General features: G+C 55.9%; 2 protein-coding genes across 2 annotated transcripts; one reads left to right on the top strand and one right to left on the bottom strand.

Moving 5' to 3' along the window:
- Nucleotides 1-19,267: 19,267 nt before the first annotated feature.
- EsH8_VIII_000366 (Zn(II)2Cys6 transcription factor domain-containing protein) lies at nucleotides 19,268-22,300 on the top strand (the record flags this gene model as incomplete). The annotated part of the gene is made up of 3 exons (XM_083269408.1): nucleotides 19,268-19,923; nucleotides 19,997-20,004; nucleotides 21,093-22,300. The coding sequence occupies 3 exons, from the start codon at nucleotides 19,268-19,270 to the stop codon at nucleotides 22,298-22,300; spliced, it is 1,872 nt and encodes a 623-aa protein (XP_083129176.1).
- A 3,591-nt stretch (nucleotides 22,301-25,891) lies between these two features.
- EsH8_VIII_000365 (uncharacterized protein) lies at nucleotides 25,892-26,468 on the bottom strand (the record flags this gene model as incomplete). The annotated part of the gene is made up of 2 exons (XM_083269407.1): nucleotides 25,892-26,336; nucleotides 26,392-26,468. 2 exons carry the CDS (start codon nucleotides 26,466-26,468, stop codon nucleotides 25,892-25,894), a joined length of 522 nt encoding a protein of 173 aa, XP_083129175.1.
- Between the last annotated feature and the right edge of the window lie 1,309 nt (nucleotides 26,469-27,777).

The following is a 27,777-nucleotide window of genomic DNA, read 5'->3' as shown; positions in this document are numbered from 1 at the left end:
GGATAGGGAAAGGAGAAGCAGCGACACTGGGCCACCGCTTCCGATAAAGCCCTGCACTTGCTAGGCCTTTGAGAGGTGGCCATGCATTCAGATATGACTACGGACGAGGCTGTTGCCGGCTTGTCGACGGCCCCGGGCCAACCACGGAGGTGGCCAGTACCATGGCCCAAGGAAGGAAGGCGTGAGCGTTGTGCTCTTCAGCTGCTATGACGGAGGAGCGTCCTCTGCATGCCCCTTGAGTTGATGTTTCTGAAGTCCAACACACGTCCCTCGCGCCCCCTTCCCCCCCCGGGTGCCACAATATTGCCAGAATCTACTGGAACTCGATAAGCGAAGTATTTTCCTGTGGCTCTACTGTTACACGGAGAAAAAGTGAAAGGGGGTATGCCACGAAGCCTTGTTCCCCTCTCCCTACTGGAATTTGCGCGTCGTTCTTTGTACCATCCATGCCGTCGTGGAGACAGCTTGGTGTTGTGGGAGTGCGAGGGGAAGAGCAGGCCGTTCCGTAAGACGGAGATAGACCTCGATGAGAATAGTTCCGGGACAAGAGGTGATTGCAGCACGGGGAGGCGGAAGGTTCGCCTAGACGAAGCTTCGACGCTACCCCTTGTTGGGGTCGTGTCATTATTATTGTAGACCGCAAGCTTATGAGCATTTGCCGGTGCTTGGGAAACGACGGTGCTTTTGATACACCGGCGGTCGGCATCTAGTATAAAATGCCTTACCCTAAAACCACACCCAGCAGTAGGCCATTCAGTGGTCTCCGGTCGGTTGGCTCTATAACCCTGATATGGAATTATTGAAAGCAACCAGCCGGTGTGGACGACGGCCGGGAGCAGCCTCGCGCTGGCGCGGGCGGGACTTATTTCTATTTCATTATTTTCCTTCTCTCCGAGAATAACGGCGTGATAAAATGCCCGTCATATCATAGCCGCAGCCAAGTCCAAGACTATCTGCCTAGTGCTGGAGGCCTGCCGCAGCTGTGCCGTGTCTGTGACGAGGTCGAGGGGCACTCGGACGCTTTCGCGTCAAGCCCGGGAGGCTCAATAGCTCTGCCCGCTCGGGCTGGGGGAAAGCCATTGTGGCTGTTTGTGCAATTTTGACATCGGCCGAACCTAGTAGACGTCTAGCAATTTTAACGACGTCTGTCGCTGGTCCATCTTTCAACGCCCCTCTGCTCGGACACTAGGAGGAACGGCGGAGGCGTACGAACCATTGAGCAGGCTACGAGCCTCCCTAGTGGCAGATCTCGGAGCGCCTCAAACATGGCAGCCAAACAAATTGGCTCCAAGTAGCCAGTGGTTTACTTTGGCATCGGGGACCATCTCTCAGATGCTGGGGTCAGCTCGACGATGGCCGTGACGATGCGGTCAGTACAAAGTTCTGGCAAGTCGCTGGTTGCTGTGCTGATCTTCAGCCTCGTTGGCAAGGGTTGCATGTGTGCTCAGTTGATGACGTCGAAGCCGGATGCTTGCTCACCGAGGCTGCAGAGCGAGTACCGGTTGGCCAGAAGATCGTTGGGTATCAAGCAATAGCAGGTCACTATGGCCTGATATTTTCCAACACCGTAGCCACATTACATCAAGCCTTGCCGGTATTTGGAAAAATCCCTCGATTCGTCGAGATCATTGCTGAGTTGAGAACTTGTCCGACGCGGTTCGCCGGCAGGGTTTGCCAATGAGATCAACATGGAGTACTCCGTACTGCTGGCTCCCACTTGCATCTTCATTTCAATCACCCCTGCAAACTCAGGTGGAAGTCTGTACTCTGCAGCCCAGGACGCCATGTAGACAACGAAAGGAAATGATCAGGGTCGGTTGGATGCCCTTGATAGCCCAATGATCTCGGAGAGCCTGTTGGAGGCATATTGGTCTGATGCCTGCTGGATTGATCACGTCGCATTGACCTCCTCCCGCAGTAACACGTCCTTGGAACAGATGGCGATTCACGATGTTGGCAGTATGAATTCCGGCTGCACGGCAGCCGCGCGACCCACGGCCGTTCGTATATCCGTGGCAACGCAAGATCCTTCTGCAATCCGCACTTTGGCCCAGTTTGGTCCGATGTGGTAACCTTGCGAACGATCATGAGGGGATGACTTGGCCGAACGGGGCGCGTCATTTTGTTCTGCCAGGGAATGGGACGAACCCGAAGAGGGGTATGCATGGAGCAGGCGCCAATGCCAGCCAGCCGGGCTGTCAGGTCTCCAAGACCCAGTGCTAGCAAGCTTTCCCTGCAGCGGGCGGGCACGTATGCAAGGCGACCATGTACATGTACTCCTCCAAAGCCGGGTGGGTTGGCCGCCTGTCTGCGAGCAGCACCATGTAGCACACATTCACAGCGGCTCGGGTGATGATTATTTGTTCCCTCGGACAGGGCCAAAGAGTTCGTCTGATGTCTGTCAGAACTCGGCTCCACGCTGGGCCTGTGGCCAGCCACATGCGGCCAGCTCATCAGATGCGGTCGTCAGGTCGGTGGAGCTGTCACAGGCCTTCGTAACATCCCCACTGCCAATGCGCGCGCGGGATGATAATCACCGGCCGAGCAGCCCAGAGACCCTTGGGCGGTGGTTCTGGCTCTGTTGGCGGGCTAGCTGGGTACGGATAGGTAGTGTATTTTTCGCATACCCGCAGACGAGACTTCCTGGACCAGTCTAGACGCTGGTGAAGTCGGATGTGCGTCATGTCTCTCTCCGGACTCCAGTATCGCGTCGTTTGTATGTCAATCCGTGTCAGAAGGGCACATGTGCTGCCATTCTGCCTTCGCACGCCACTGTGTGATTGAGACAGCTGCTCCGGTGCAAAGCCCTGCCATCTGGCAAGGGACTCCCAATTCCTCGCCCAAGAGACAAGGTAACGACCCTTAGTGGTACCAGCGCCCAGCGATGCGGAAACTCGTGGCAACCCTGGGGATTTCGGCGCAACCGCTTCGAATACGACGGCGACTGACACATGCGAGATGTGCCTCGGCGTCTGATAAGCGCGCATTTCTTCGCGGCCCTGTGAGCCTATTAATCTGAAGAATCAACGAATCCATTATGACCAGACGTTGGCTCACGCAATCAGCGGTCTCGCCGAGCATCCACGGCGGGGGGGCCCGTTCCGAGTGCACCACCTCTCGGCACGCTGTACAGGAATCACTATCGACACCCGGAACCCTAGATTTTTCGAGACTCTTGAGCCGTTGACAATGCCCGGCTGCTAACGAGGTGACCCTGTAAACCCCAACGCCCTGGACTCGTGCGATCCATGGTGGTTGACCGAAGATGGCTCAACCGAAGCTGACAGACCCGGCTGCTATCGCCAGGGTAAGATCAGATATAGGGGCCCGGGACTGAGGATTCCGCTGCAGGACAGCAGGCATGACGATCGGCCCAAATCACCCTGGAGCCAGAACACGGGGCCATTCGGTACCAGCTCGACCCCCCCAGTCCCCTGCCGCTCAATTTTAATTTCGTCCCATCTTCTCAGCCAACCAAGTGTGCAAGGATGGTACCGGCAGCCTATGTAACAATGAGGCTCGCCCATGCATTCCGAAGCAGCCAGTGGGAACCGCTCCTATTGATGGAGCTGGCTCTTGACATAGTATTACGCCCGCCGTATCTGGATGATGGTTTACTCACAACCGACCACTAGTCTCTTGCGCGAGCGTCGTCCTCAGCATCCGTGACGGGACGGGGGGGCGGGGAGGAGGTCTCGGACGATCTGCAGTATGAAACGGCAGCCGACAGGCAGGGCCGTGCAAAGCTGTCCCAGTTCCCAACTGGCCGGTACCATTGTCGATTAGGCGAATGCCCATTTTGGCAGCGTCGCCCGTATGTACTGTCTGCCGTATGGGTGGCTATATGATCTGACATCACAATGGCCAGCATTGGTGTGGTTGCAACGGCCTTGCGCTTCTCAACTTTCGCAACAAGGACTGTTACAGCGTTGGCACGACCAAACCGTGGATTGCCCATCCATGTATCCGTACCGCGGCCCAGGCTTACAACGCGCAACATACGGTAGACATGTGCTGGTCTCCGGCTTCCTGTCCGAACCATGTCTTGGGACTGCCGCGCTAAGAGCAATAGATCTAAGCAACAGAATATTCAAGCATCACGTCCCAGGTTTATACGGCTCCTGGTACATGGGAAATTCTCCGGCTGGCTGCATTGAGGCAGCGCATGAATATTGCTGAGATGGCGCTTATCCAGATCGCGTGGACAGGTATGGGTTGACGAGGACGACGGACCACAATGAGGTCCGTGACAAACGAAGATATTCCCGAGTGCGAGTGTTGCGCCTCGATCATGCATAGGGTCCTGGCCACCCCAGCACAACTTCTTTGGCGATTATGAGTACCCGGAGCATCTTGATAGACAACGCCTGTCGCGCAGTCAAGTTTCTCAAAGCAACGCAGCATACACTAGAGCAGGGCCGGAGAAAAAAGCGCAGGTCACGGTGGGGATCAGGTTGGTCGAAGCGAGGGCCCTGGTCGCCTGCTTGACTCGTTAGAATAGCGGTCAGGCAGGACAACAAAACTGACGGTGAGGTTGTTGTCATTTTGGTCTTGCTGCAGGGTGCTGGCTTGAAGCTTGCAATTAAAGTCAACGCTTGTCTCAAGTACCGCTGACTGACATGAGCGAATTTGGCCCAGTTGGAATGCCTGCAGATTCCGAATTGCGACGAGGCCCCGGCCAGATGATTCGGGAAGCTTCGAATCGGCCGTTGCATCGACTTTTCAGACGGGGCAGGAGAATCGCGGTTTCAATGGCGATGCGTCCTCCCAGCGAGGACATGGCCGAGTGATATTGGTGTTTCATTGAGGTCTGCGGTGCAGGTGGGGAAGACGGCCAGCTCGGGTGAAATGTCGGCGACCAGTTCATCTGAAATGCTGGATAGGGGCGATTCGCCTGCAGCTAGCAATATGCATTTGGTTGTTGCTCCCCCGCCACACCCTCCTTGACAGCTGCTTCAGCAGAGTTGCAATTCCTCGGAGGTTGTTGCGAGTCGACAGGGATGATGGCGTTGGCGCGCAAGAAGGACGTGGATAATTATTCGCGTCCTCCATTGGCGGCAGGGCAGGGTGGGTAGGGCAGGGCGTAAGGGTAAGGTATGATGTATCACGAGGGACTCGATTCTCGATCGGGGCATAATGCCCACTTGCAGTTACTTCTGTGACGAGAATTCTTGCGGCGCAGCCCAGACAGCGGGCGGATGGAGGGAGGGAGGGAGGGAATGCCAGACAATACAATGGGTCGTCTGATTGTCAATATGGGAGAACCTGGCCTCAACTCGTGTGTCCACAATCCACAATATCACGCGCGCACGGCGGAGTGAAGGTTGGTAGGAAGAAGAAAAGAAAAACACGGAAGGAAAAAAAGGAAGAAGCGAGAGCAGCACGGGTCCGACAAGGAGGCTTGGCGGCGATCGTTAGAGGCTGCGACTCGTTGTGCCGCGGGTCGGGGAAATCGTCAACCGGAGAAAAAGATGGGATGACAAGTCTGACAAGCCCCCCCGCCGGACTGGCAGGGCTCGGAGTCTTTGCGCCTGGACCTGGACGCGGACTTTGACCTGGCAGGCCTTGGAGGAGCAGTGAGTCGGGGTCGGGCAGCATGCAGACAAACAGAGAGGACTGTAGTTTTGGCTGGAGCTGGAGCTGGAGCTGGCAGCACCGGAGTTGCTGGGCTCGGGTCTGGGCGCGCACAAACCCCCTTGACCCTGTTGACGACGTGGGATCGGGCGTGGGAGCCGGTTTGATTGATTGCAGGATGTGAGCCGGGCATACAACACCCCCGTCGTGCAGATAATTCAGTACTCGGCCGAGTGGTGAGGTCTGTTAGGAATTCAGGTGAGGTGGAGAAAGTTGGGGGTTGTTGCTGTTGGCGCACGATTCAGAGCACGTTGTCGAGAGCCGCTGGAAATTGGACCAAATGACCTACCCAGCACAGGCTCGTTTGGGAGAGTTTCGCTGCCAGGGAGGTGCTTGCATCTTTCGTTAAATTTTTTGAAGAAAAATTTCCCGTCCGTTTGGGTTTCCAGAGGCAAATGACATTGGCAAAGGAGAAGGTACCCGTGACTGAGGAGAGTAGGTGCGGGCTTCTTTGAACGACGGGCAACGGAGAACGGGCGACGGGCAGCCACACAATGTATTTCCCCACTGTTGTAACGAGGTGCGATACATCACGTCTTCGGTCCCCAGTTTTCAGTCCTCCCCCTGGTGCGTGGATGGTGGATGAGGTAAGCCACCATGGGGGGGCGACAGATACGTACCCAAGCACATCCCCTGGGCTGGTACCTGTGCTGTGTACGGATACACTATAGAACAGAGTAAGCCTGTAGGGCAAGGCAAGGCAGGGTGGGCAAGGAAGGTGCGCCGGGAAGTTTTTGTCTGATGTTTGCACACGCTGCCCCGGTCATCCGCAAATATGTGTCCGAGATACCTACCCAGGGCAAACTGGGTCTGGGGTGTTTATCTCGGAGCATTTCATTAAGTTGGATGAGGATGTCCGGCGCGCGAAGGGAAAAACCTGGCGTATCTGCTGCGCCAAGGTCGCCGACGCCTGCTCGCCCGTAGGGTTCGGTTTACGTTAGCCTACCTCACTTCCCCTTCCGAGTAATAGCTCTGATATTCAATGGGACGACCGGTAATGAACACGAAGAGTGAGATGATGGCAAGGAAAGGAAGGGACATGAGAAACCCACAAGTGGCTGGCATCGGCCGAGGTGGAGAGAGAGGGCTGGATTTTTCTCGCCTGCCGCGTTCCCTGCGGAGCATAGTAGAGTAGAGTAGCAAGTCGTCATCGGCTGCAATGACCGCTGAGCACATGGGAACGGAAGGGAAGGATAGTACCTCGGTGAGAGGAGGGAAGAAGGAAAGAAGGCAGCAGAGGAGGAGAGGAAAAAGAAAAGAAAAACCGGGGAAGAAAAAAAGAAAAGAGAAGAAATCAGTCAGTCTCCCGAGCACCGTTGCAGCTTCCTGCATTGTGCACGATACCTACCTTACCTACCTTACACCAGCAGCAGACTCGCAGCAGCACAGACAGAGTAAAGTAGGTATGTATCCGTACAGAGTCTCGTTGGCTGCAGTCTTCGAAGGGACATTCTCTCACTGACTGGGCTTATCTCATCTTGACCCAGACACCGGACACCACACACGGATGGATACCACCAAGGCAGGCACTATATATCATCGCTCCTGCCTCGGGGCAACTTTCCCCAGGTACTCCGTACGTAGGTAGGTACTTACGGACACGGATACACTAACTATACTGGTACGGGATACGGGGCCTTGGGCAAAGCGAGGAAGGTATGGATGAGTGGATGGATGGACGGAATACCTTGGGCAAACTCAGGTGAGGCATGCACGGCAAGGGCATCTGGAAAGTGCTCCTTCTCCATTTGGCCCAGCCAAAGCCGTATTCACCTGATTGCCTCATTTTCCCCATTTTCTCGCAGCTTCCTTCTCCAAGCTTGCCATGTCCCATGAGCTCGGGAGGCTGGAACGATGATTGGATACCCGGGTCTATTCCATTCCCGTCCCCCCCTTCCCCTTCCACACCCGACATGGGCTCATGGCCAACGCCCCCCCGCCTCTCTCACCGAAGCAAACTGGGCCGTTCATCGTCACTCATCCTCACCAATCCACTCGTCTATTTCCATACCTTGCCAACCTGCCGAAGCCATGCTTCTGCCTCCCTCTCTGCCTCTCCACCGGTCGCTGGCCGCCTCACGGTCTTAGCCACAGCATTGGCCTAGACTTGGCCATGGAGACGAGCCTGTCCAAGTCCTCTCCAGCGTGCTATACCCGGATTTGCACTCTTTCCGGCCCTTTCTCGACCGGGAGGGACTCGTGATCATCAGAGCACGCCTGCTCGGCTTATGGTCTGTGACCAATAGCTTCATGTTAGACGACGTACAGCGCAGCGCAATTTCGTCGTCCCCAGCTGCAGACTCTGCCGCACACACCCAACAGCCACCCCGATCCGCCCCAACACCTTGCGCTGAGGGTTTTTTTTTTTTTTTTTTTTTTTTTTTTTATTTTTTTCAATCGAGCTTGGACACCAAAGTGCCTCGGTCGTCGCCGAATCGCCGAATTCTCCGTCCCTGGCATTGTACGAGCCTGAACCTGGATATGAACCTGGACCTGGCCACCGCTGTGGGCACCTGCGGCACTTCCGACAGTGTACCTCGTTGTGTACCTCGATGCCGTACATGGGCCGTTCGGAATAGAGGAGAAAAAGCCAAAAACAAAAAATAAAAAACTCTCCGGGCGGAAGCAAGTAAGCAAAGCGTCAAGCATCCAGGCAGAGCGCCCGTCGAGGCACCTGGCTTGTTTCCGTTTCTGCCTCCGCACCGCATCCCACCGTACCCGCCGGAGCAGCCTGCATCATCCTCATCGCCGTTGGGATTTTGACTCAGTCCCTCACCGGCTCAAGGCGTGAGCTTCACTCTGTATCTCAATCCGGAGCTGGCCTTCCCCTGAATTATATTAATCCAAATTAATACAACAGCTCAAGCCATGGGGAGCTAGCCAGGTTGCGACCCGGGCTTTCTGCATCATCTTCTTCAACAGCGTTGCAACCAACCACGCCGATACGTCCTGCGGCTTGAAGGGCGTGCCAGGAGCTGCCCTGCCCCTTGCCTACCTCTACCCCCCGTCCCTCCACCACGGCCCCCGGGGGAGGGGGTGCGTCCTGGTCGCCAGAATCCGAGCGAATTGAGAGTCCGCTGGATACCTTACCCCCCACCGAACTGTTGCTTGCATATGCACCATGTAGTGCACCATAGTATTCTAGGACGACCAGCCATAACTTTTCCTAGGCGGCACCACCGCGGCCGAGATATCCACAACCCACAACCGACCTACACACCCCCTCGACCCCAAGCTTTGCTCGTGCGACTTGCCTGTCATGGCTTATTCATGGGTAGGCATACCGGTACAGCACAACCTGCCAAACGTTGCTGACAACTTCGCCAGTCCCGGCCAAACATGCTCCAATTACCCCCACCGAGCGACACCGTGGAACCAACACCATTGGGTAATTTGGCCACGGACGATAGCGTACGATAGCGGTCGGGCGAGAAGCCAGAGGGAGAGAGAGAATGAGAGAGAAAAAGAGCACGGAACCACGAGGGAAGGTATTGAAGTCCCAGGCAGCGCTCCGTGAAGTTCAGACCATTCCATGTTGATGGACATTAACAAGAGTCAAACAAACCCCGGCGGCGCCCGGTTCCTACTCTACACCCTGCGCCAGCCGTGTTACCATGCTCCCTTCGAAAAGAGTTCCGACGACACATGCATCATGCCGCCCATAAAAAAAGGCCCCAGTCGCATTGACAACAAGCAATGGATCATCGCAGTGACAGCTGTCGCGGGATACTCGCTGAGACACATCTCGACTCAAGTTTGATCCAGCCGTGAGCCGATGCAAAACGCCAGGAAAACCGTAGATCCATGACACCATTCTTTCCCTATCACTCCCACTCGAGCGGTACGCTCTTTTCAAGGATGTGGAATGCTTCTGAGCGTGTACTCGCTGCGAGACCTGGCTTCTCGGAGCGCCTGTAACGCAGATGGGTTTGGTCGAAAACACGCATTAACAGCTCGGGTACCTAGTGGGTACCTCGTTCGAACTTATATTGATTTCCTCGGACGTTATTTGATGCTGTATTGGGGAAATACGGGGGAACAGCAGTAGATCAAACAGGTCACGGGGCTCTGGGCGAGCATGCAGCAGATTCGATATCCATCATTCATCGTATGGGTCCTCGATATTGAAATCATTCAAAAAGTTGGTTTATGTAAAAAAGCATGATACCGGGCCTGACATGACTCTGTTGCCCCCGCCCGGGAGGAAGCCTTCGCCTGCCGAGGCCCTGGCCTACAAGCGACGCCTATTCATCGATATCGCGATCGTTGCAGCCGACAGACAGCGCCGTTTGAACTTGGCAGGCCAGCTTCGACGATCCAGATGCAGATGGACAGAACCAGGGCTGTGGACTGGGCTACTAGACGAAGAAGGGGACCATGGCAACCCGTGGAGGTATTGTCTGCCGGGGCCAGGGTGGAAAAGACCACCTGCAGCAGCGCCTGTGCTAGCGGCGCAACCAGGGCCAACCCAGCGCCCGTGTTATCAGCGCGGGACGCAGATGCCAGCCGAGCGCCCTGCAGATCGGAACACCGGGGCCCAAAAGGAGCTTGGTGGCTAATACCAGCTCCAAAAAACAGCGACCTACATGCTGTGTGCGCCATGTGCCACACCAGAGACAGTCGCCAATGACGGGATCGACTTGCATCAAGCGAGTTGCTAGCTGTTCTCTTTTGATCCGGCTTGGCATTCTTGACCTGAGGTTATGCAAATGATCATAGCAATGAGCACTTAATCTTCGAGACTGCAGACCAACACTCGCCATGGTGACGCGAGGGTTGCTGGTGCCCATGTCATGCCACGGCGACCTAATAAACCCCCACTGGTAATCCCATGGTTCGGCTTGATACCTGACTGGCGTTGTGTACTCCACAACTAGCACAGGACCAAGCAGAGAAACCCTGTCGCCTGGTTTCCCGGATGTCGGCCATAGCTCTGTGAATGAAGCCAATCTTAACGGGCTACCTGGAATTCATTTCACAGCGATACAACAGCCGCGATCGCCCATGCAACATGGTTTGGCAAGGCCGTAAGACTCGATATTGAATCCAGGCACGGTATCCTTGCTGATAACCGAAAATGCCGAAACCTTGACGTTCATTCGAAAATGTACCATAGCAATGCTCAGGAGGCAGAACCAGCTTCTTGAACGACGGGGATTGGTAAGAGGAGGTATTTTCAGATGAACAACAGGTCGTGGACCTGCAGCCAGGATGCTGTAAGCTCGGACGCTGGCATCACAACGCTGCATGAAAAGCACAGACCGATCTCTCACACCACTGGGACGACACCCGCAGGGTCAAAAGGTTGAAGGGGATTTGGGAGGCAATTATGTCGATCGTGTTATTGAGAATTAAGCCCTATAGGTCGTAAATCTTTCATCCATGAAGCTGAAGAGCTGAAGTGGCGGGGGTGTTCCAACGCGCGATGTCGCCTTCAAACGGTACGCCTCGGAACGCCTCCAATCAAAGATGCAAACATCATCAGGCCTAGGGCAGTCGCTAGTCCCACCACGGGGTAATGAGCCTCTTATCTAGAGGAGGGGGGAAAGCCACAGCCGGTCTCAAAGTGCCTTGAATGGGACTCGCTTAATCGGACGAACGAGCATTATCAGCCAAATGGGTTGGACATACTGAACTGGCCTGGACGTCGAGCTCACAACAACGATCGTTCACGGGCCCAGCAATGCAACCCCGGCCGGCCGTCGTCCTCACAGCAGCAGCGAAAAGATCGGCGAAGCAGCAGTTGAGTGTTGAAGGTTGAAGCATGATCTGGGAGAAAAGCAAGAGGATTTTGGAAATTCTCGCGCTGACTGGGCTGCACTGTAGCACCCACTCACGATAGTGGGCCAAGTAAGAGGCAAACTTACGGCTAAATAGGCATGGGGGGGGGGGCACCGGAGGAAATCTGTCTAGACTATCCAGTCGTTGGTCAGTCATCTCAGAGCCCATGTGTTAGGGTCCCTGTTCGGGATGGCACAGTCACATCCACATCAGCGCAACTGAGAGAGGCCGAGGAGCAGTCCTTGCTCGGGGGCCAGGCCGTCATTTCGTTGGTGGATTTTGATCTCACTCCGGGCCTAGATGAAGGTGCGCACAAGCAACCGGTCTAGGAGGGAGGGAGGGGTGGCGGCGACGGCGGCTCTGATGATGATGGCGAGGGACGGGTCGACGGTGCCTGAGTTCATCGATCCCTGGGCACTCACGCAGAAGCTCGGAACGTGTACATCGGATGAGGTCCAATGATCCAATGATCCGATGGCGGTTCAAAGAAATGGAACGAACAAGAGGACGAGCACCTACATGACGCGAAGAGCCTGCATACGACAGCTGCATAGACGCTTCGCGTTGCCCCCAAGTGGTGTCGAGGTTTTCCTGCACGAGCAGTGGGCATCGGTACTCGCTCGGCCACACACCCTGCTGCAATTTTCCCCAATCGCCCGCATGAGCTGGTTGTTGGAGTTTGGAGCTTGGGGTGTAATGCGGACTGAAAACCTTGGGTGTGTGTCCCCATTGCAGTGCTTTCGCGATGCCGGCACTTTTGATTACCTACTCCGCAGTGCGGAATTGAACTTTACCGTATTCAATGGGTCTCGGACCATACGTTTACCGGAAAATATGGAAGTGTTGGCAAACGCTCGAGACAAACAAGACTCGGTGCCTGCAGTCAAACGCCGGATGCTCAGAGCAAAGGGCTCGAAAGAGCACAAATATCGAAAGTGAGAGTAATCCAATAAAAAGGTTAATTCAGGGCGCCGTAGCATCCTCTAGCAGTTGTCTACTGGTGGCTCAGGGCGAGACAAACATTGAAGTATGCGAATAACAAACTGCTCGGAGAAGATTACAGCCTCCGGAAGGTCACAGGGCGCACGGTCAAATGTCCAACACGCATGGATGGGTGGAAGCAGGGCTGGCAAGTTGAAGGCTCGAAGCAAAGCCACCTGAACTTCGCAGGTAGCCCTGGCCCTGCGAGCGGCGAAGAGAGAGGGGAGTCTTGCGACGGGACCACACCCACTTGCGCAGATATTACGGCGTTACCGCACCTGCAGCCAATTTACCATTCCCTTTTGTAGGGGTTCTGCCGGGTCCAGAAGAAAATCGAACAATGCCTGGCTTCCCTGGCTAGCGAATTGACATTGGCATTTCACCAGAAGCCGCGATGCCCGTCCGCCCACAACCAACACGATGCGTTCGCCCCCTCCTTTAAAGCTGTCCCAGTCGTAACAACCTGCACAGACCGTTGGAAGTACCAACAGGACGCTACGTATGGTGTACGCGGCGGCGGTAGCTTTGGCATCGTGCTGGTGGTGTGGCCTCAACCTTGGCCTCGATTTAGCACCTCTCCGGGTTTCCGACCCAAGAATGCCACCCCGAGTTGGGTTGTTCCCGCATAGCGTGGGGCAGGATGCACTAAGGCGGATGGATGACATTGGTTAGGACCACGGCATCGACATGATTACGCTACTGTAGGCTGGAGATTGGAATCGCATATCCGATACCTGGCTTCAGGTTGCTAGTACTGGCCGGTATTGGAGACGACTGGGGGGCTGCCAGTGGTGCCCCCCTCCCCTGTCTCCCATCGCCCTTAATGGCCAAGTGGCCTAGACCCGAGAGCATCGGGTGTTGCCACGATGCGATGTGCCCCAATCGTGGCTGCGCCGTAGGTGCCTGGGTGCTCAAAAGGCTCATTTCGTTTCGGACGACTCAACTGAAGACCAAATGTTGCGATTCATGGCCAGCGAAGCACCGACTACGGTGGTGGGCATCCCAAAGCATTTCTGGGCTGGTATTCAAGTGTATTTCGGGATGGAGGCAACACACCTAACCGACACGCCACGACATGCCTTGAAATCACGGCGCATATCGATCTGCGGATGCGATGCAAGAGGTAGGGTGACAAGAAGAACAGCGACAAAGCCACATCTCAATTGGCCGGGTCCCGGGGTGTAGAGCTACCAATTAGACGTCTCTCACTCACGTGGCGGGCTGGAAGTCGACGACAGCAACAACCTTCACCACAGTATATGACCACCACGGTTAGGATGCACACACGCACACACGTTGTGCTGTTATGGCCAACTTGGTCCTGCTGTAGTCGGCGACGTGTTGAAGACTTGGGACGTTTTTGCTAGTCATGCCTGCAACACCATCTCAAACAGCGCGGGCACGCTCCATTTGCCGTCTCAAGCTCCCGACCACCTTTTGCAGAGCAGGTGCTATGCCGGCCATTCAATATCGATCGACCTTGCTTGACTCTGCTTGATGGTGGTCTGCGTCCGTCAGTTGAGCCGGAGCGGGATGGTCCCTACCATCTCGGGCGACGTGCTTTAGTGAGGCCCCAAACCCCCAGCCCCGGTGCCATGCTAAGGCAAGTCTGCCGTGCCTGAATGCTGGAGGGGAAAGGTGGCGGCGGCTGTGGTGGTGATGGAGCCAGCTGGACAGGATGCAGCTGGCTTCCCCCCTCTCCATCTTCGTCATTGTCTTAGCTAAGACGAGAAGTCATGGGCCGAGGGGGGCGTGATCTGATAGGCGTGGCCCTGTTGGGATCGGTAACGCATGCATGGGAACGGGTAGTGCCCGATGGAGGAACCATGAAGCAGGAATCGATAAGGAGTGAGCAGTCGTCTCTTTCCTTGGTTTCTCTCCTTGGGTTGAAACGCAAGGGGCGAAATGCCTAATTGGAGAGAGGAATCCGTCCGTAGCTGCGACGACATTGGGAGAGCGTATACTCGGTTAAGGAAGGGGTACACCGCACTCTGGAACGCACTGCACCACACGACGCAGCAATGACAGACAGGTACGTATCGTTCGTTCGTCTAGCCCTGGCTTCCCGGAACTGTTCCTGATACCCCTGCAACATGTTCGGACGGAAACTGGAACTGACCTAGCCTAGCCCGTACGAAAAACCCCAAGTGGTAAGATCATTTCGGGGAGGTAGGACACACACTCACTCACCTCATTCTGTCACTCACACCTGCACTGAAGGTACCTACCTACCTCCCTGTACTGTCTATGTAGGTAGGGCAAAAAAATAATAATTAAAAATTCATTTAAAAAATTAGGAGGAGTGGCTGTAGCCACGCCCGTAGCAGAACGGCTCCCCGGTTTCTTCTCCGCTTCAATGCGTTTCTTTCCTGCCGTCGCTCCATCATCATCCCCAACTACTACTACTTCCAAGCGCCGTGCTGCTGTCTATCCATGGCTCTACAACAGAGGCGCTACACACGCAATCAAGTCACGGCCTTCATCCGGGGACTCGGCCCTTCGATGTGGCAGACGCGGATAGCCATGTGGATGCGGATGCAAGGAAAGGGAATGTGCTCTCTGTACCTGACCAGGACCTGGTCTGAACCGCCGGCGCCTTTTCTCTCTGCCTTGCCTCGCTCGCGTACACGACGCCAACCGACTCGTCCCTCGTCCAATCTCAATTTCGCTCTCCCATGCGCAACCGCGACCACAGCCACAGCACGTATGCGCTACTACCTCCAGGCCCGCAGGCCAACCCCAAACCCAAGCCGGCCGGCCGACCGGTGGAGAGAGAGAGAGGGAGAGAGAGAGAGTAACGGTGACAGCTGGGCGGGCTCTATCTTCGTCAACGGCCGTCCTCTCCACCCTGGTCCATGTCAACGTCTCGTCTTCTTTTCCCGTTTCTTCCTCGCAAGTCTCCCACGTCCCTTCTAGCTCCATCTCCATCTCCAATTCTGTCCCCATCTCAGCCCTCCCTCGCCCCCCCCCCCCCGGTGGTTTATTTGCCTTGCCCGTCCGGGCTGGCCGTTAGCCACAAATAGGTCGCCCCTCCTTAGGTAAGGTTTCATTTGGACTCTGGCCACACGAAAGAAGGGCCACCCATGGAGGGCGGCTGAAAGAGAGCATGCATGCACCGGACTTTCTTCGCCTTGGCCCCATCCGCGTCGTCGTTAGTCATCCCACGACGCTGAGCAACATAGCCACGGCCGAGGCCTTGACCCTCGACGTTGCGGCATGGATGGGGCTTCTCCTCTTCGGGACACCTTCATACCGAACGCCAGATTTAACAAGCTTGTGTCAAGCTTGGGGGTTACGACCGCTGAGATCCCATATACGATCCACGATACGCGCACCTTCTCTCAGGTGCCGTACCTTGATTCTGAGAAACCTTATGTTGTCGATGCCTCAACTTGAGGCAAAACGTAAGTACCACACTCCCCTAGGAGCTATGCGCAGTACCACCGAGTCTTGTCAAGAGGTAAAAAGCGAGACACGACGATATCGACGCGCCCACCTGAGCCTACGCCCGGCCTCGGCCTAACATCCTGACTGACTTGACATCCACGTCCCGCACCCACAATTTGCGTCCGCCTCCATCTCCCGGCCCTGCGCTAGGGCGCAACGTGCCGCCTGTCTTTGCAGAGGTGCCACCGAAATGTGTGCCAAGACACACTCCCTGTCCAGTCTACCTTAATCGTGTCTCTCATCGTATTGGAACCCGAAAGGTCCATCCGAGACAGACACGCATAGCGACAGATGTGCCTCGAACCCCTCCAGGATCATGGCAGGCCAGGGCAAAAAGGCGGGCGGATCAAAGGACGGCACGACGGAAGCCAATACATGACAGGACAGAGCGACTTTGAGAATAGGCAGGGCAGCCCAGGACCGGAGAGAGCGAACGGAGACAGGACAGAAGGGACCTGTCGCTTTTTCTTTCCGATGCCACGCTGCCGCGGCTGCATCCTCAAGCATATTCGACACCCTTGGCTTTTCTACCCGTCATGCTTCGCCTTACCGCGTCTTCAAGACAATACCTCAGTCAAGTTCCACCATGCCTTTGTAGCTACGAAAGACGGATGGCTCCCTTACCTCATGTTCCATCCCAGACGGCCGGCCTGAGAGAGCAAGTCTCCCACATCTATCTCTCACATACACACGGACGGCAATGATTCTGGCACCTGTCCTTCTTCATCCAATGCCACCATCTCAAACCCGTCATCTCATCTCTCTGTTGCGCTCTGCAGGTCGATCCCTCCGCTCGCCTCTCCACATATTCCACAACCTTCTTTCGACCCCATCGGCTTTGTTCCGTTCACCCCCCCCCCTCTCCCCCCTTCTGCTTTTTCTCTTCTCCCCCATGTCCCCAGTGGCCCCGTCCACGCACCCACGCACCCACGTCCGCTCATCTGCCTCTTCCCCCCCCCTTCCCCTGGACCCTGGGCCACCGACACACCACCACCATCATTACCACGAGCAGCAGAAGCAGCAGAAGCAGCACAGCATGGCCGCCACCACACGACAATGTTGGCTCGAGCTTTGCCATGCGTTCTTAGCTACGTACCTCGGTTTGCCAGACCTGAGCCCGTCTTGCACTTCCTTACCTACCCTACCTACCTTGCTACCTTATCCGAATTGGGCTCTGCATAGACTTGGCTGACAGCTGCCATCTTTGGTTCGAGGTTGCCGCTACCAGGTCTTTCTGATTGTGACTACGAATTACTAGGTAACTAGGACGCACAAGTTGTCACTACCTCTGCATGATTCTTCGCCCATGCGCCTTTTCGCCTTTTCCAGATCCCATGTTCCGCTCTCTCTACCTATCTCACATCTACCTCGTCCGGTCTCTTCACAAATATCAAGTCAATCTTACAGGCCCTCCACTCTCTCCCGCTGCCTGTCTCAATCCTGGCCTGGTCTCTACCTTTTCCAGTGTACACTACATACACCTTTCCGTGAAGAGCACCCCTGGGGTGGTAGCCCACCCGCCTCATCCATTCACCGGCCACCCCATCCCATCCCATCCCATCCCATCCCATCCACCAGTCAGTCTTCTTTTCCTCCTTCCTGGCTCCCGGCTACAGAGCTAGTAGTACTTTGTACATATCCGTCTTGCCATCCATCTACTACCGGCCCTGACATTCGAGACAACGTCCACCCCTCCCTGCCCACTCCCACCTGAACCGTCCCTCCTTCGCATCCCCAATTAAATTTGGCACTCTGCACGCTGCATGCTGACGAGAGAGCTCGCGAATGCAGAACACAACAGCCCTTGGGTTTTCACTGTAATTTTTTCTCTCCTCCTGTTGTCTCGCGCACACTTGGGTTCTGGGTCACGGCCGCGCTCCCGTCCCGCCTCCGGATCTATCTCCTGTCCGTCGCCTGCTCGAGCTTCTTCGGCTTTCACTGACTCTTGTCTCCCCCACTGTCTTATTACATTGTGGCTTCATACGCACCTGCTTTAATCTCGTCCGGGAACCCTCAGACCCAGCGCTACCATCGCTACCACCAACCCATACTGCCTACAATCATCATCATCCAGAGCAAAAGGATTGGTCGTGTATGCTGTGCTGTCTTGCCGTTTTTGTTGTTGTTGTTGTTGCTGCTAGCTGTCGCTTCCAATACCACCTACCTCCCGTTGCGGTTCGGCCACTGTCTACACACCATTACCCTTCACACACACTCTCGCACACAGACGCGCGGAGAATTGTCGTTGGGCAGGGGATCGTGATGGCATAGCCCTCTACCCTTGATTAGCAGCCACTCTAAAGACGTCGACCGGGGTCTTCCCTGGCCTGCCTGTCCCTCAACCAGATCAACCCTGAACCACCCTAGCTTCATCTCAATTGCCCCCCTCTTAGGCCCAGCAAGCCTGCCTCCAGTCACACAAAAACCGACCGGGAGCCACCGATCGGCTGCTCCCAAAAAAAAAAGTCCATGGGCCCTCTCTCCAACGTATCCAGCCTTCGACAAATAACGCTTCTTTACTCCAGCCGCTTAGAGAGACAAAAGGAGACTAGGAGCGGGCTAGATTTATCTCGTCCTCCTCCCTTTCTCTACTTTTGCTCCTCCTCTTTCTTGCTCTCCAACACATATATCCGACCAAACGACAGGCAACCTGTGTGCTGAGAGGTATCCGCATCCATCCAGCCTTCCATCTCCGCATTCCGTGCCTGAGGTTCCGCCGTGGTACATCCTGCAGCTGCCCGCACCAGCATCTCTCGACGAACCGCCAATATCGCCGCAGGTAGCGTCATTGGGACCTGAAGGATTGTCGTGCGAGTATCACGCTGCTTGCTGCATCGTCGTCTCACAGCAGTAGTAGCTGCATATCCTCTCGCCTGCCTTTTCTCTGGACCGCTTACTGGACACCCCGTGTCTCTCGCGCCTGGCACAAACGTTCCATTGGACCTTTTAAGACGTCGTGAACTTGCCCGCCCCCGTCTTTCGGAACTTTCAACGGACGTTCAGAGCTTCATAATCGCGAATTTGAACTTGCTTCGTGATTTCGTTCGAGGAAGGGATTTTTTATCTTTTCTTTTCTTCTTCTAAAGAGAATCAAACCGCCTTTCAAGTCTTGGAGGGGTTTGCGCGAGGAAAACGAGCAGGTGTTCGACTACTCCGGCTAGAAGGAAAGCAGCTTTGGCCAGCTGAATCACAAAGATTCCCGCTCAACGGCCAGCTGGAAACGTCCTTTTCCCCATCAGGGCTGATCAACAAACAAGGAGAAGACTTAAGGTTTCAAGGCCCAAACGTCAAAATCTGCGACATATCGGTAGCGTTCGCGATATATCCGGTCTTGCCCACAAGTCTGGTCAACGAGCCATCGTCGAGAAAGTAGACGTGGGAAGCTCTCGACCCAGACGCCCAGTCCAGCAGAATCACAACATCCATGCAAGCCACAAGTAGAGATTGCGATACGTCGTCTACTTCGCTCGGCCAGCGCCGAGGCATCTCCGACCTGGCGCGATTCGCCCTCGACCTGACCTGGGCAACTCCTCAAAGAGCAGAGTCCGAGACTCCTGCTCGCCCCAGAGCATACCCTTCTCCGCCCATGTCAGGGTCTCCTCCCCTTCCGCCCAAAGCAAACCCCGAGGCTGGTGACAGAGGGCAACCGCATGGCAGCTATCCGTCCACCAGCTCTCAAGATGCCTACCGTGGAGGACTGCCGCCAACGACAATACCGCAGGTCGACACCCGAGGACCTCCGCCGCCGCAGCAGTCCTTGCCACTGCCTCAAGCCCGCTCATATCACGCCGACCAGCCCGACAGGATGCCTTACTCATACCCTCGACCCGACGACCACATGCGCAATCCGCCGTCTGGATACGCACACATGGCGAGCCAGGCCTTGCAACAGCGACCGCCGCCCTACATGCAGATGTCTGGGCCGCCGCCGCAACCAGCACCCCATCAGCATGGCGGTTATGCAGCAACCATATCACAGGCGCCCCAGGAAGGCGCCCCCTACACATCTCCCAAGACGCAAAGAAAGACGAAAGGCCATGTGGCTTCAGCCTGTGTGCCATGCAAGAGAGCCCATCTTCGGTAAGGCGCCCTCCCCTCATGAAACGCGTGGTGGTATTTTTTTCAATACGGTGACGCTAACAGTTTTCCCCAGATGTGACGGTACGTACGGCTTACGCGCCAATACATTTCATTTTTGTTCTTGATTTAGGTTTCCCCCCCCCTCCGAAGTTGGGGGTAGGGGTTTTTTTTCGTTGCCATTTTTGCGTTCCCTTTTTGGGTGAGAAACGATCGAAAGAGGAAATCCCCGGCTGCAAGGGAATAAGCGATGCATACTCGGGTTGTATACGGCTGCGAATCTCTTGGGATAATTGGCATCACGACCGGCCGAGAAATTCCGGGAGTGATGTTGGACGCAGCATTAACCTAGCAGACGAACGGTGCGCGCAATCACTCGACACAGCGCAGGGATCAACCCGTCGACCTGAGACCGATACTGAGGGGAAGACGATCCCGTCCGGGCGGATCATTCGCAGAAAGTTGGGATGGTGGTTGCATGGAAATGGGATGGCGCAGCCATCATGATGAAGGCAAGCCGTGTCTTGTGTGTGTTTGGCTTGGTGCGTGCTTGTGAGGTTGTGGTGCTCGCGAAGCGACCATTGTCGTCAGCGCCTTGGCCGAACTTCCGTCGCCGGTCCTCGCAACTTCCAGCAGTGATCAACCAAGCAAACCACCCCGACCTTCCATCGGCTGGTTCCTGAACCGGTGTGGCCCGGCATTTCGGCCCGGTATTGGAGGGATTGGCGGGTGACAGCCGGCGCCCGCGGGAGCGACCCTCGAATCTTGATTATGGTTAGGGATCCGGCGAACTCGCCAATCGTAAGCCGTTGGATTCGGTGTGGTCGCTGTCGATTGTGCCATGTCTGAAACAGAAGTGGAGGAGATTTGCCTTGGAGCTGGAGCTTCCGGTTGGACTTGGCTGGCCGATCGTTGCTCCGTCTGGCCTGGTTGCGGGATGGTCCAAGTGGGCAGGACTAGCGTGTCATTGACGTGTCGGATGCGACGCACTTTGCACGTCTAAGCCACGCGGTTAACGGAGCGAGTGCTCGTTTGGCAGACGTCATATGATTTCGGGAGAGAGAGAGAGAGAGGTTTTGCACTTGCAACACCACTGAATCGCGCTTGCGGGGGGGGTTTTTTTTTTGTCTTGGATTGATGGCAGTTTGCTGACTTGCACCTGCGACAAATAGCTCAACGGCCTTGTTCCCGATGCACGAGCAACGGCAAGGAGGAGGCCTGCGTCGACGTGCAGCACAAGAAGCGTGGCCGGCCACGGCTGAGGGACGACCGAGAGGCCCGTTATGGTCCCTCGACATATCAGCATCCCCAGGATGCCGCGGCAAGGAGACCGATGAGTCACTACTCAGCCGGCGCTCCCATCTCAGGGTACGAGGATCCCATCCAAGCCAGTCATTCTTATCGCGTTCTAAAGTCCCAACCAAGCGAACCCCTTGCGCCCCGGTATCTGGAGCGGGCCTCGATGGCCGACGCAAACCTGTATGCGCAACCGCCGTCTCTTGCGACGGGTACGCCAGAGCCCGTCGTCTTCTTGACAATGGAGCTTGAAATTGCTCGCGTTTCGCCGGCCTTTGCCGACGCCGTGGGCATCCACAACCCAAGAGGCCGAACACTATTCGACATCGTGCTTCCTTCAGAACGCGACAAGATCCAGAGCCACCAGCGGTATATGCAGGATGAGCGGTCGAGGAAGGACCCCGTTTACCTGCCTCCTATTTTTGGGAGGCAGGAGCAGGAGCGCGTGTTCGACTCATTGCGATTCGAAGCCGACGAAATTTCGCGGTTCCAGCTGGATCGGCAGGATTTTCTCGTTTTCGCGGCCAACGATGGACAGCCGCGGTCGTATTCCGTCCGCCTGGGCCTCGCCAAACGGGAGTCTATTTACTTCATCGTCCTGCTCATCAACGCGGCTCCGCGGTATGCGTATCTTTCGCCGACATCGCACACTCGGGAGATGCCATATTCATATCAGCAGCCTCAGCAGCAGGCGTATGCGCAACACACGCCAGTTTCTGCAACATTTGAACAGACAAGACCTCGGTATGGCGACAGCGCACTTGCGCCACGGCCGTCCCCTGGGCAGCCTCCACACATGACGCCCGGCTTGAGCCCGGGTGTCAGCCCCGGCATGCCGTCGTATGCGGCGTCGCCGAGCCGACCCGACTACGCAATCGGCCCCTCGTCGTACCAGATTCCTCGTAGTGAACTACCGCCGACCACTCGGCCTCCGCAACCCTCGTTTCAGCTGCCACCGATCCGTGCCGGCCCGCATCAACCGCCCCAGGCCGAGTCCTCGTGGCAGAGGGACGATCGATCAGGCCGCGTCGACATTGGTGGTCTCCTCGAGAAGCCGGACCCGCAGCAGCGGCGTCCGCAATGAATGATGACTTCCCTCCGCCCTTAGCGGTCGTGGTCGATAATGATCCGCTTCTTCGGCCTCGGTGCCCCCCTCCGTCGCAGTACCGATCGAGTCTCTCCACCCAGGCCAAAACGTTTTTGGTCAATCAACGTTTTTTAAACCGTACAGGATGGGCGTCGTGGTCCATCTCTTGTATTTGTACCGAGCCCCCCTCGTTTCCCGCCTTTTGCCTTCAAGACCATCGCTCTGTTGTTTTTTTCGGCGGCCGTGAGCCGTCACAAGATACCACTTGTATAACCAACCTTTTATTTTTGCTCCGCCCCGTTGCACATACTGCTATTGGTTTTTTGTTTTTGGTTATTTACTGCCATCTCGGGGCAATGTGGCATCCGTTTGGGCGTTAATTATTCTTCCTTCGGCTGCGAAATGTCTGGGCTGCTGCGTCTGTTGCATCCACCTCTTGAAGAAAGATTTTCCTTTTTTTGGAGAGTGTAGGAATATATGGCTGTCGTTCTGGAGGTGGCAATGGGAAGAGAGGAAGGAACATGGGGTGTTGGAGGCGGTCATGATCCATTATCTGTGTTGTTGTGGTGGCCTCAGGTGTTCCGGGGCCACTTCTTCGTCATTTTTCTCAACAGAGTTACTCTGGCATTTCCCCCCATGCCAGTCATCATTTTTGCCTGGTTCATCTCGTTTCGTCTGTACCGTCTCTGTCGTATTGTGCCCAGGCCTTTCTCTCTCTCTCCGGTGCCCCTAAATCGTAGAGGTGATGAGAATGTGAAGTTGTTAAGCAGGAGCGGAGGCTGTTGACGATGGCGCAAGAGCCGTGGGAGTTTTGGTCCCGATGAGCCTTTTTGTTTCCCGGAAAAGGCGAGAGCGAGGTCGCAGGCTTTTTGATGGAAAAGAGTAGGTAGCCCCATCCCATTACTCAGGCAGGGTCCGGGAAATGCGGAGACCACCGGGAGAGGGGGAGGGTCAGTGCGGCGAGGCATCTGCCGCAAATCCGGCGAGTCATCCCGATGACTGCTTGTCTGTTCCCATGTGGCGGACAGCAGCGAATGGTGGAGGGGGGCGGGGCCGAGCCGTGAGGGGCGGAGGGGTTTGTCGGCGTGATGGCATAATGTGGTGAATGCCTCTCGGTGAGCATCCGAGAAGAAAAGGGGGGGGGGGGGGGGGGTTCATACAGAACAGTGAGAGAGAGAATGGATAATGCCAAAGGAAATGTGAAGAGTGAGAGAGAAAAGGAGAGAGGAGAGAGAAGGGGGGTACGCACGAAAGAGTGTGTGTAAAGGAAATAGAAAGAGTATAAGAGAGGAGAGACTAGACGACAAGATTCCCCAGCGACTGCAACAGCAGGCCCGTAGATAATTTAAGCACCCGGTTCATAAGAGAGCAATAGCAGAAGGAGAAGAAGAAGAAAAGGCATGGCCACTCACGTGCCCCATCCCAAGGTCGCTGTGTCTGCAGTCTGCAGTCACTCTGCAGGCTCTGCGTCCCATCCAGTCTGGCGCCCAGCCGGGCAGCCGGCGGATGCGGGTGCATGCGTCTAATGTACCCCCATTTGTGTGTGCGTGCGGTGTGCGCGGTTGTCCAATCCAAGTGGTGCATGAGGGAGCGTGGATTGGTGTGTCATTTCGCGCGGCCCTTGGACAAGCCCTTAGGTGTATCCGCATTCGAAGGTATAATCCGACCCTGATATTGGTGTTGGTCTGAGTGTTGATGAACAGATCGCGCCCGCCCTGGCCGATTCCGTTTTTGTCGCCGATGAACCATTACGCACATATCCATTATCTTAACGTACGAGACGAGGAGGGGGGCCGCCGGAGGGGCGATATTAATTGGGCCGGGGCAGAAAAACGAAGGCTTGATCGGAGGGTGGGCTTCCTCGGTACTCCGTGGTTCTTGTTTGGATGTCCAGAGCGTGCTGGTCTTACCATTCTCTCCGGTGATGCGTGTCTCCCGCTCGTTGCATACGGCGACGCAGTGCTTGCACGAGTTTCGTGGCTTTACTTGTGCTCTACACAAGCACTTATTTGTTGTTCCTGCCGTCGGCTGATAGGCATCTCAGTTTCTCACCGGTGGACGTCGTGCCGCAGATCTTTACTCTGTTGTTAACCGTAATGTGGGCGACGTCCCAACAAACTCAGAGTGGTGAGATGAGCGGGACTCATGAGATGAGAAGAGATTGAGAAAAGAAGATGCGATGTCCAGGGGGGGAGAGCATTGACGGGAGGGTAACCTCTCCTTTTGTTCTGTCCTGTCAATAATACTCAGGCGTGGTCGAATATTTCCGGGCCTTTATTACCCCAGAGCCAACCAAAAGGAGGGAGAGGGCAACGAACGAGGAAACGAAACGAAACAAAAACGGACGTAGTGGCATGCGTGGGGCTTCAACTGATGCACCAGCCAGGGGATGGGATGAAGATTGCAGGGGAGAGGTGCTCGTTGCGGTTGGGAAAATCTCCGAGACGGAGACGGGGCAGCCTGCTCATGGCCCAAAGAGTTTTCGTTCTGTCATTTGTGCATGGGTGCGTGGTTCCTGTTAATTTGTGACTCGATCAATACCCTGGGGCTCTGAGTGGGTAGGGAATCCGGCTGCAAAGGATGACGGGGCCTCCGATTCTTCTGCCCACCCACTGTTGAAGTGAAGAAAACGAAGAAGGTGAGTTGGGATTTTGGGAGTCGGCGGATGGACAAGACAGCAAACGACGCCGGACGGATTGTTCGCATACGTCCGAGCAACGGAGACCATAACCCAAAGTTGAAACTCTGACAGACACATTGGGAAGTGTGGTGGATGCAGGCAACTGAAAAGGGAAAGACGTGGCAGGGGTTTAGAATTGTCTATTTGCTATTCCGAGCATTGGCTGCCCGCAAACACGAAGCCGAGCGTGTCTCGGGGGACACGAGGAAAAAGAAGGAAACTGGCAAGGGGAGAGAGGAGGACGAGGAGGAATAAATAAAAACAAAGCCTGCCGAGAATGGCGACCTGAAACAAAAGAGGCGCTGCCGAACGATCGTCATGATGGTCGCTGAGTTTGTACGTCTGCATTTTGACGTCTCCAGTACGCTAGACTATGAAGAGGTCGCGAGGGGAGCCAAGCTTCCTGAAATGGGCTCCTCGGCACCCTGAACGGTTGGGGTTCGCGACGCAAACGGGGAAAGCGTGTGCGGTTAAGGTTGTTTCGAAACAGGCCTCGCATGTCCTGTGGCCGCAGGGGTCGCTGGAGGGAAATGAGAGAGGGGCGGCGGACAGTGGCGGTGCCGACCGCCAAACGGCAGCATGGGCACGCTGATAGCTTCATGCCGCTCCCTCGGCGCCTTCTGGAGTGGGTGGGATGAGGGAGGGGTCTCCTGCAATGCAGTGTCGATGGCAGGTCTGTCATTGTTAGGGTATAGTGCGGCCTGCTGTATGTAGATGAAGGCGGAACCCACGGCCACGCGAGATGCAACTGGGCAATGGTCGCCGAAAGGACCTACACATACTAGAGTCTGATAAGAGAGGGGCGATGCTGCGTTGCCGGTGGACGGTGGACGGTGGACGGCAAGTTAGTCGTTCTGTTCCTGCATGTATCGCACCATGGCCCGGGATAGGGTGGTCGCGCCTCCACGTTAAGAAGGGTTTGAATCGGAGCTGGACTGCCGGCCACTCGTGTTTTCACCATCGTCGCTGTGGCCATCCTCGGGGGACGGCGCAGCTGCAGAATTGGAGGCTTTGCCTCGATATGCAAGCACCTTGTGCCGTTTGATGTCCTGACCTTCGGCCTGGGAGTCAACATCTGGCTGAACGCTGGAAGCTGGTGTGCGGCCGAGCTTCCTAGCCTCCTTGTGCTGTTGATCTAGCTCGCGCTGCAGCTTGTCGGGCGGGGGTGGCGTGCTGTCGCCAAACAGCTCGTCAATGCCTCTTTTCCTGCCAAGCCGGGGTGGGGGCGACGCTTGTTGGATTTGCATATCCATCAAGCTCTCTGTGTGGGATGCGAGGGGAGTACGCCAACCGGCGGCGAGATTTGGGTCCGAAGCGACAGGATCCGGCGAAGGTGGTCTGGAGCTCCGTCCGCTGAATCCGCTGTCAGACGTGACCTGGTGGGCCCGGTTGCACCAGAGTAACTCACCTGGCACTGGGGGGGTGGGCGCGTGTCGAGGCCACGCCTTCACCCGCGGTGCTTTCTGATTGCCTGTCTTCGCACATGGCGGAGGCGGCGGCGGCGGCGGCGGCGGCTAGGTGGAGGTGTTTTTAGTGCAGGACTAGTGATTATTCGAGGGTATAGCAATTTCCACGGAGCGGGTTGTGCCGGTGCTGTCGCGCATCCTCGATGCTCCTCTCGTCAATGGCCGAGTTTAAATAGGACCACGGCTCAAGATCAAGGCAGGTTGCCTAGAGTGGCTGGAGACAAGCGCCGGAAACCGTGGGCGGGAAGCCCTGTTTATCGACTTTATGCGACAGGAAGTGAAAGTTGACCGGAACGCCTCGCGAAAATATGGTGTCATAAGGCCAGCGGCTTCGGTGTGCAAGGCGAGCGTTGTCGCAAAAAAGCACTTTGGGCCGACCCGATGGTCCTTCGCCAACAACAGGTGGCCTGCGCTTGAGCCCGTCGAAACAGGGATGCCTCGTTGTGGTCGTTTACGAAGTTGAGAAGACGGTGCCGGGGTCGCGATTTGCACCCTTGAGGGATAGCGCTCCCAAGCTATGTCATGGGTAATTTCAATGTCCAGAGTCTAGACCCAACTGACGGCCTGCAATGGCGCCTAGCGATGCGATTCCCTGTCTAGCTATCGGCGTGGTGTCCGTGGCCGATGGGGCAGTGACTGACTGTCGGAGTCTTGAGATCTCACCGTGGCGACGAGACTGTCGGTGCCGGGGGTCGTCACAGCCTCCCGATATTATGTGTTAATGGCGGTGGCTTTGGCGGATTTCGACACAGCCCAGCATCACACCTCTTTCCTCGATGATGTTCTGTTGGCAAGGCTGACAAGTAAGGTCAAATAAAAGTCGATTAACGATGACAGATTGCTTTTTGGATGCGATACACTCGCTAGCAACGCCGGCATCTAGCTGGCACGGGGTGCGCCGTTAGAAGTGTCATTGCGAGAGGTTGCATAAGTGCATTGTTCCATTTGATGCAGCAAGACCCGAGGCAATTGGGCAAGATCCGGAAAATGCAGCATATCGAGGGCCCGACTCTCTGGCTTTGAAACACGTATGAATGGGTGGGTATTTGGCATTGTAGTATTATTAAATCAAGATTCGAGGTGCTTTGTTGGGACGAAGCGTGGACGAGAACCGTCACCGCCCCGTCCCGTCCCTGCTGCTGCTAGGCTCTAACTAGTGAAGCACCTGGCTGGACAAAAAAAAAAAAGGCACTGGCTGACTAAACTGACACGCACGCTCGCTCTCACGTGAATGCGCGCGTCAGACGCACTGAATTTCAAAGTAGGCGGGTCCACAGCCTCCAAGGACGTGGCTCATATGCACCTTCCCGATGTCGCGGCTAGTCTAG

The sequence above is a fragment of the Colletotrichum jinshuiense genome, chromosome 8, assembly GCF_051148585.1.
Source record: "Colletotrichum jinshuiense chromosome 8, complete sequence".
Classification (NCBI taxonomy): Eukaryota; Fungi; Ascomycota; class Sordariomycetes; order Glomerellales; family Glomerellaceae; genus Colletotrichum; species Colletotrichum jinshuiense.
Note: the sequence above shows the minus strand (reverse complement) of the source record. Positions and strands in the feature narration are given on the sequence as shown.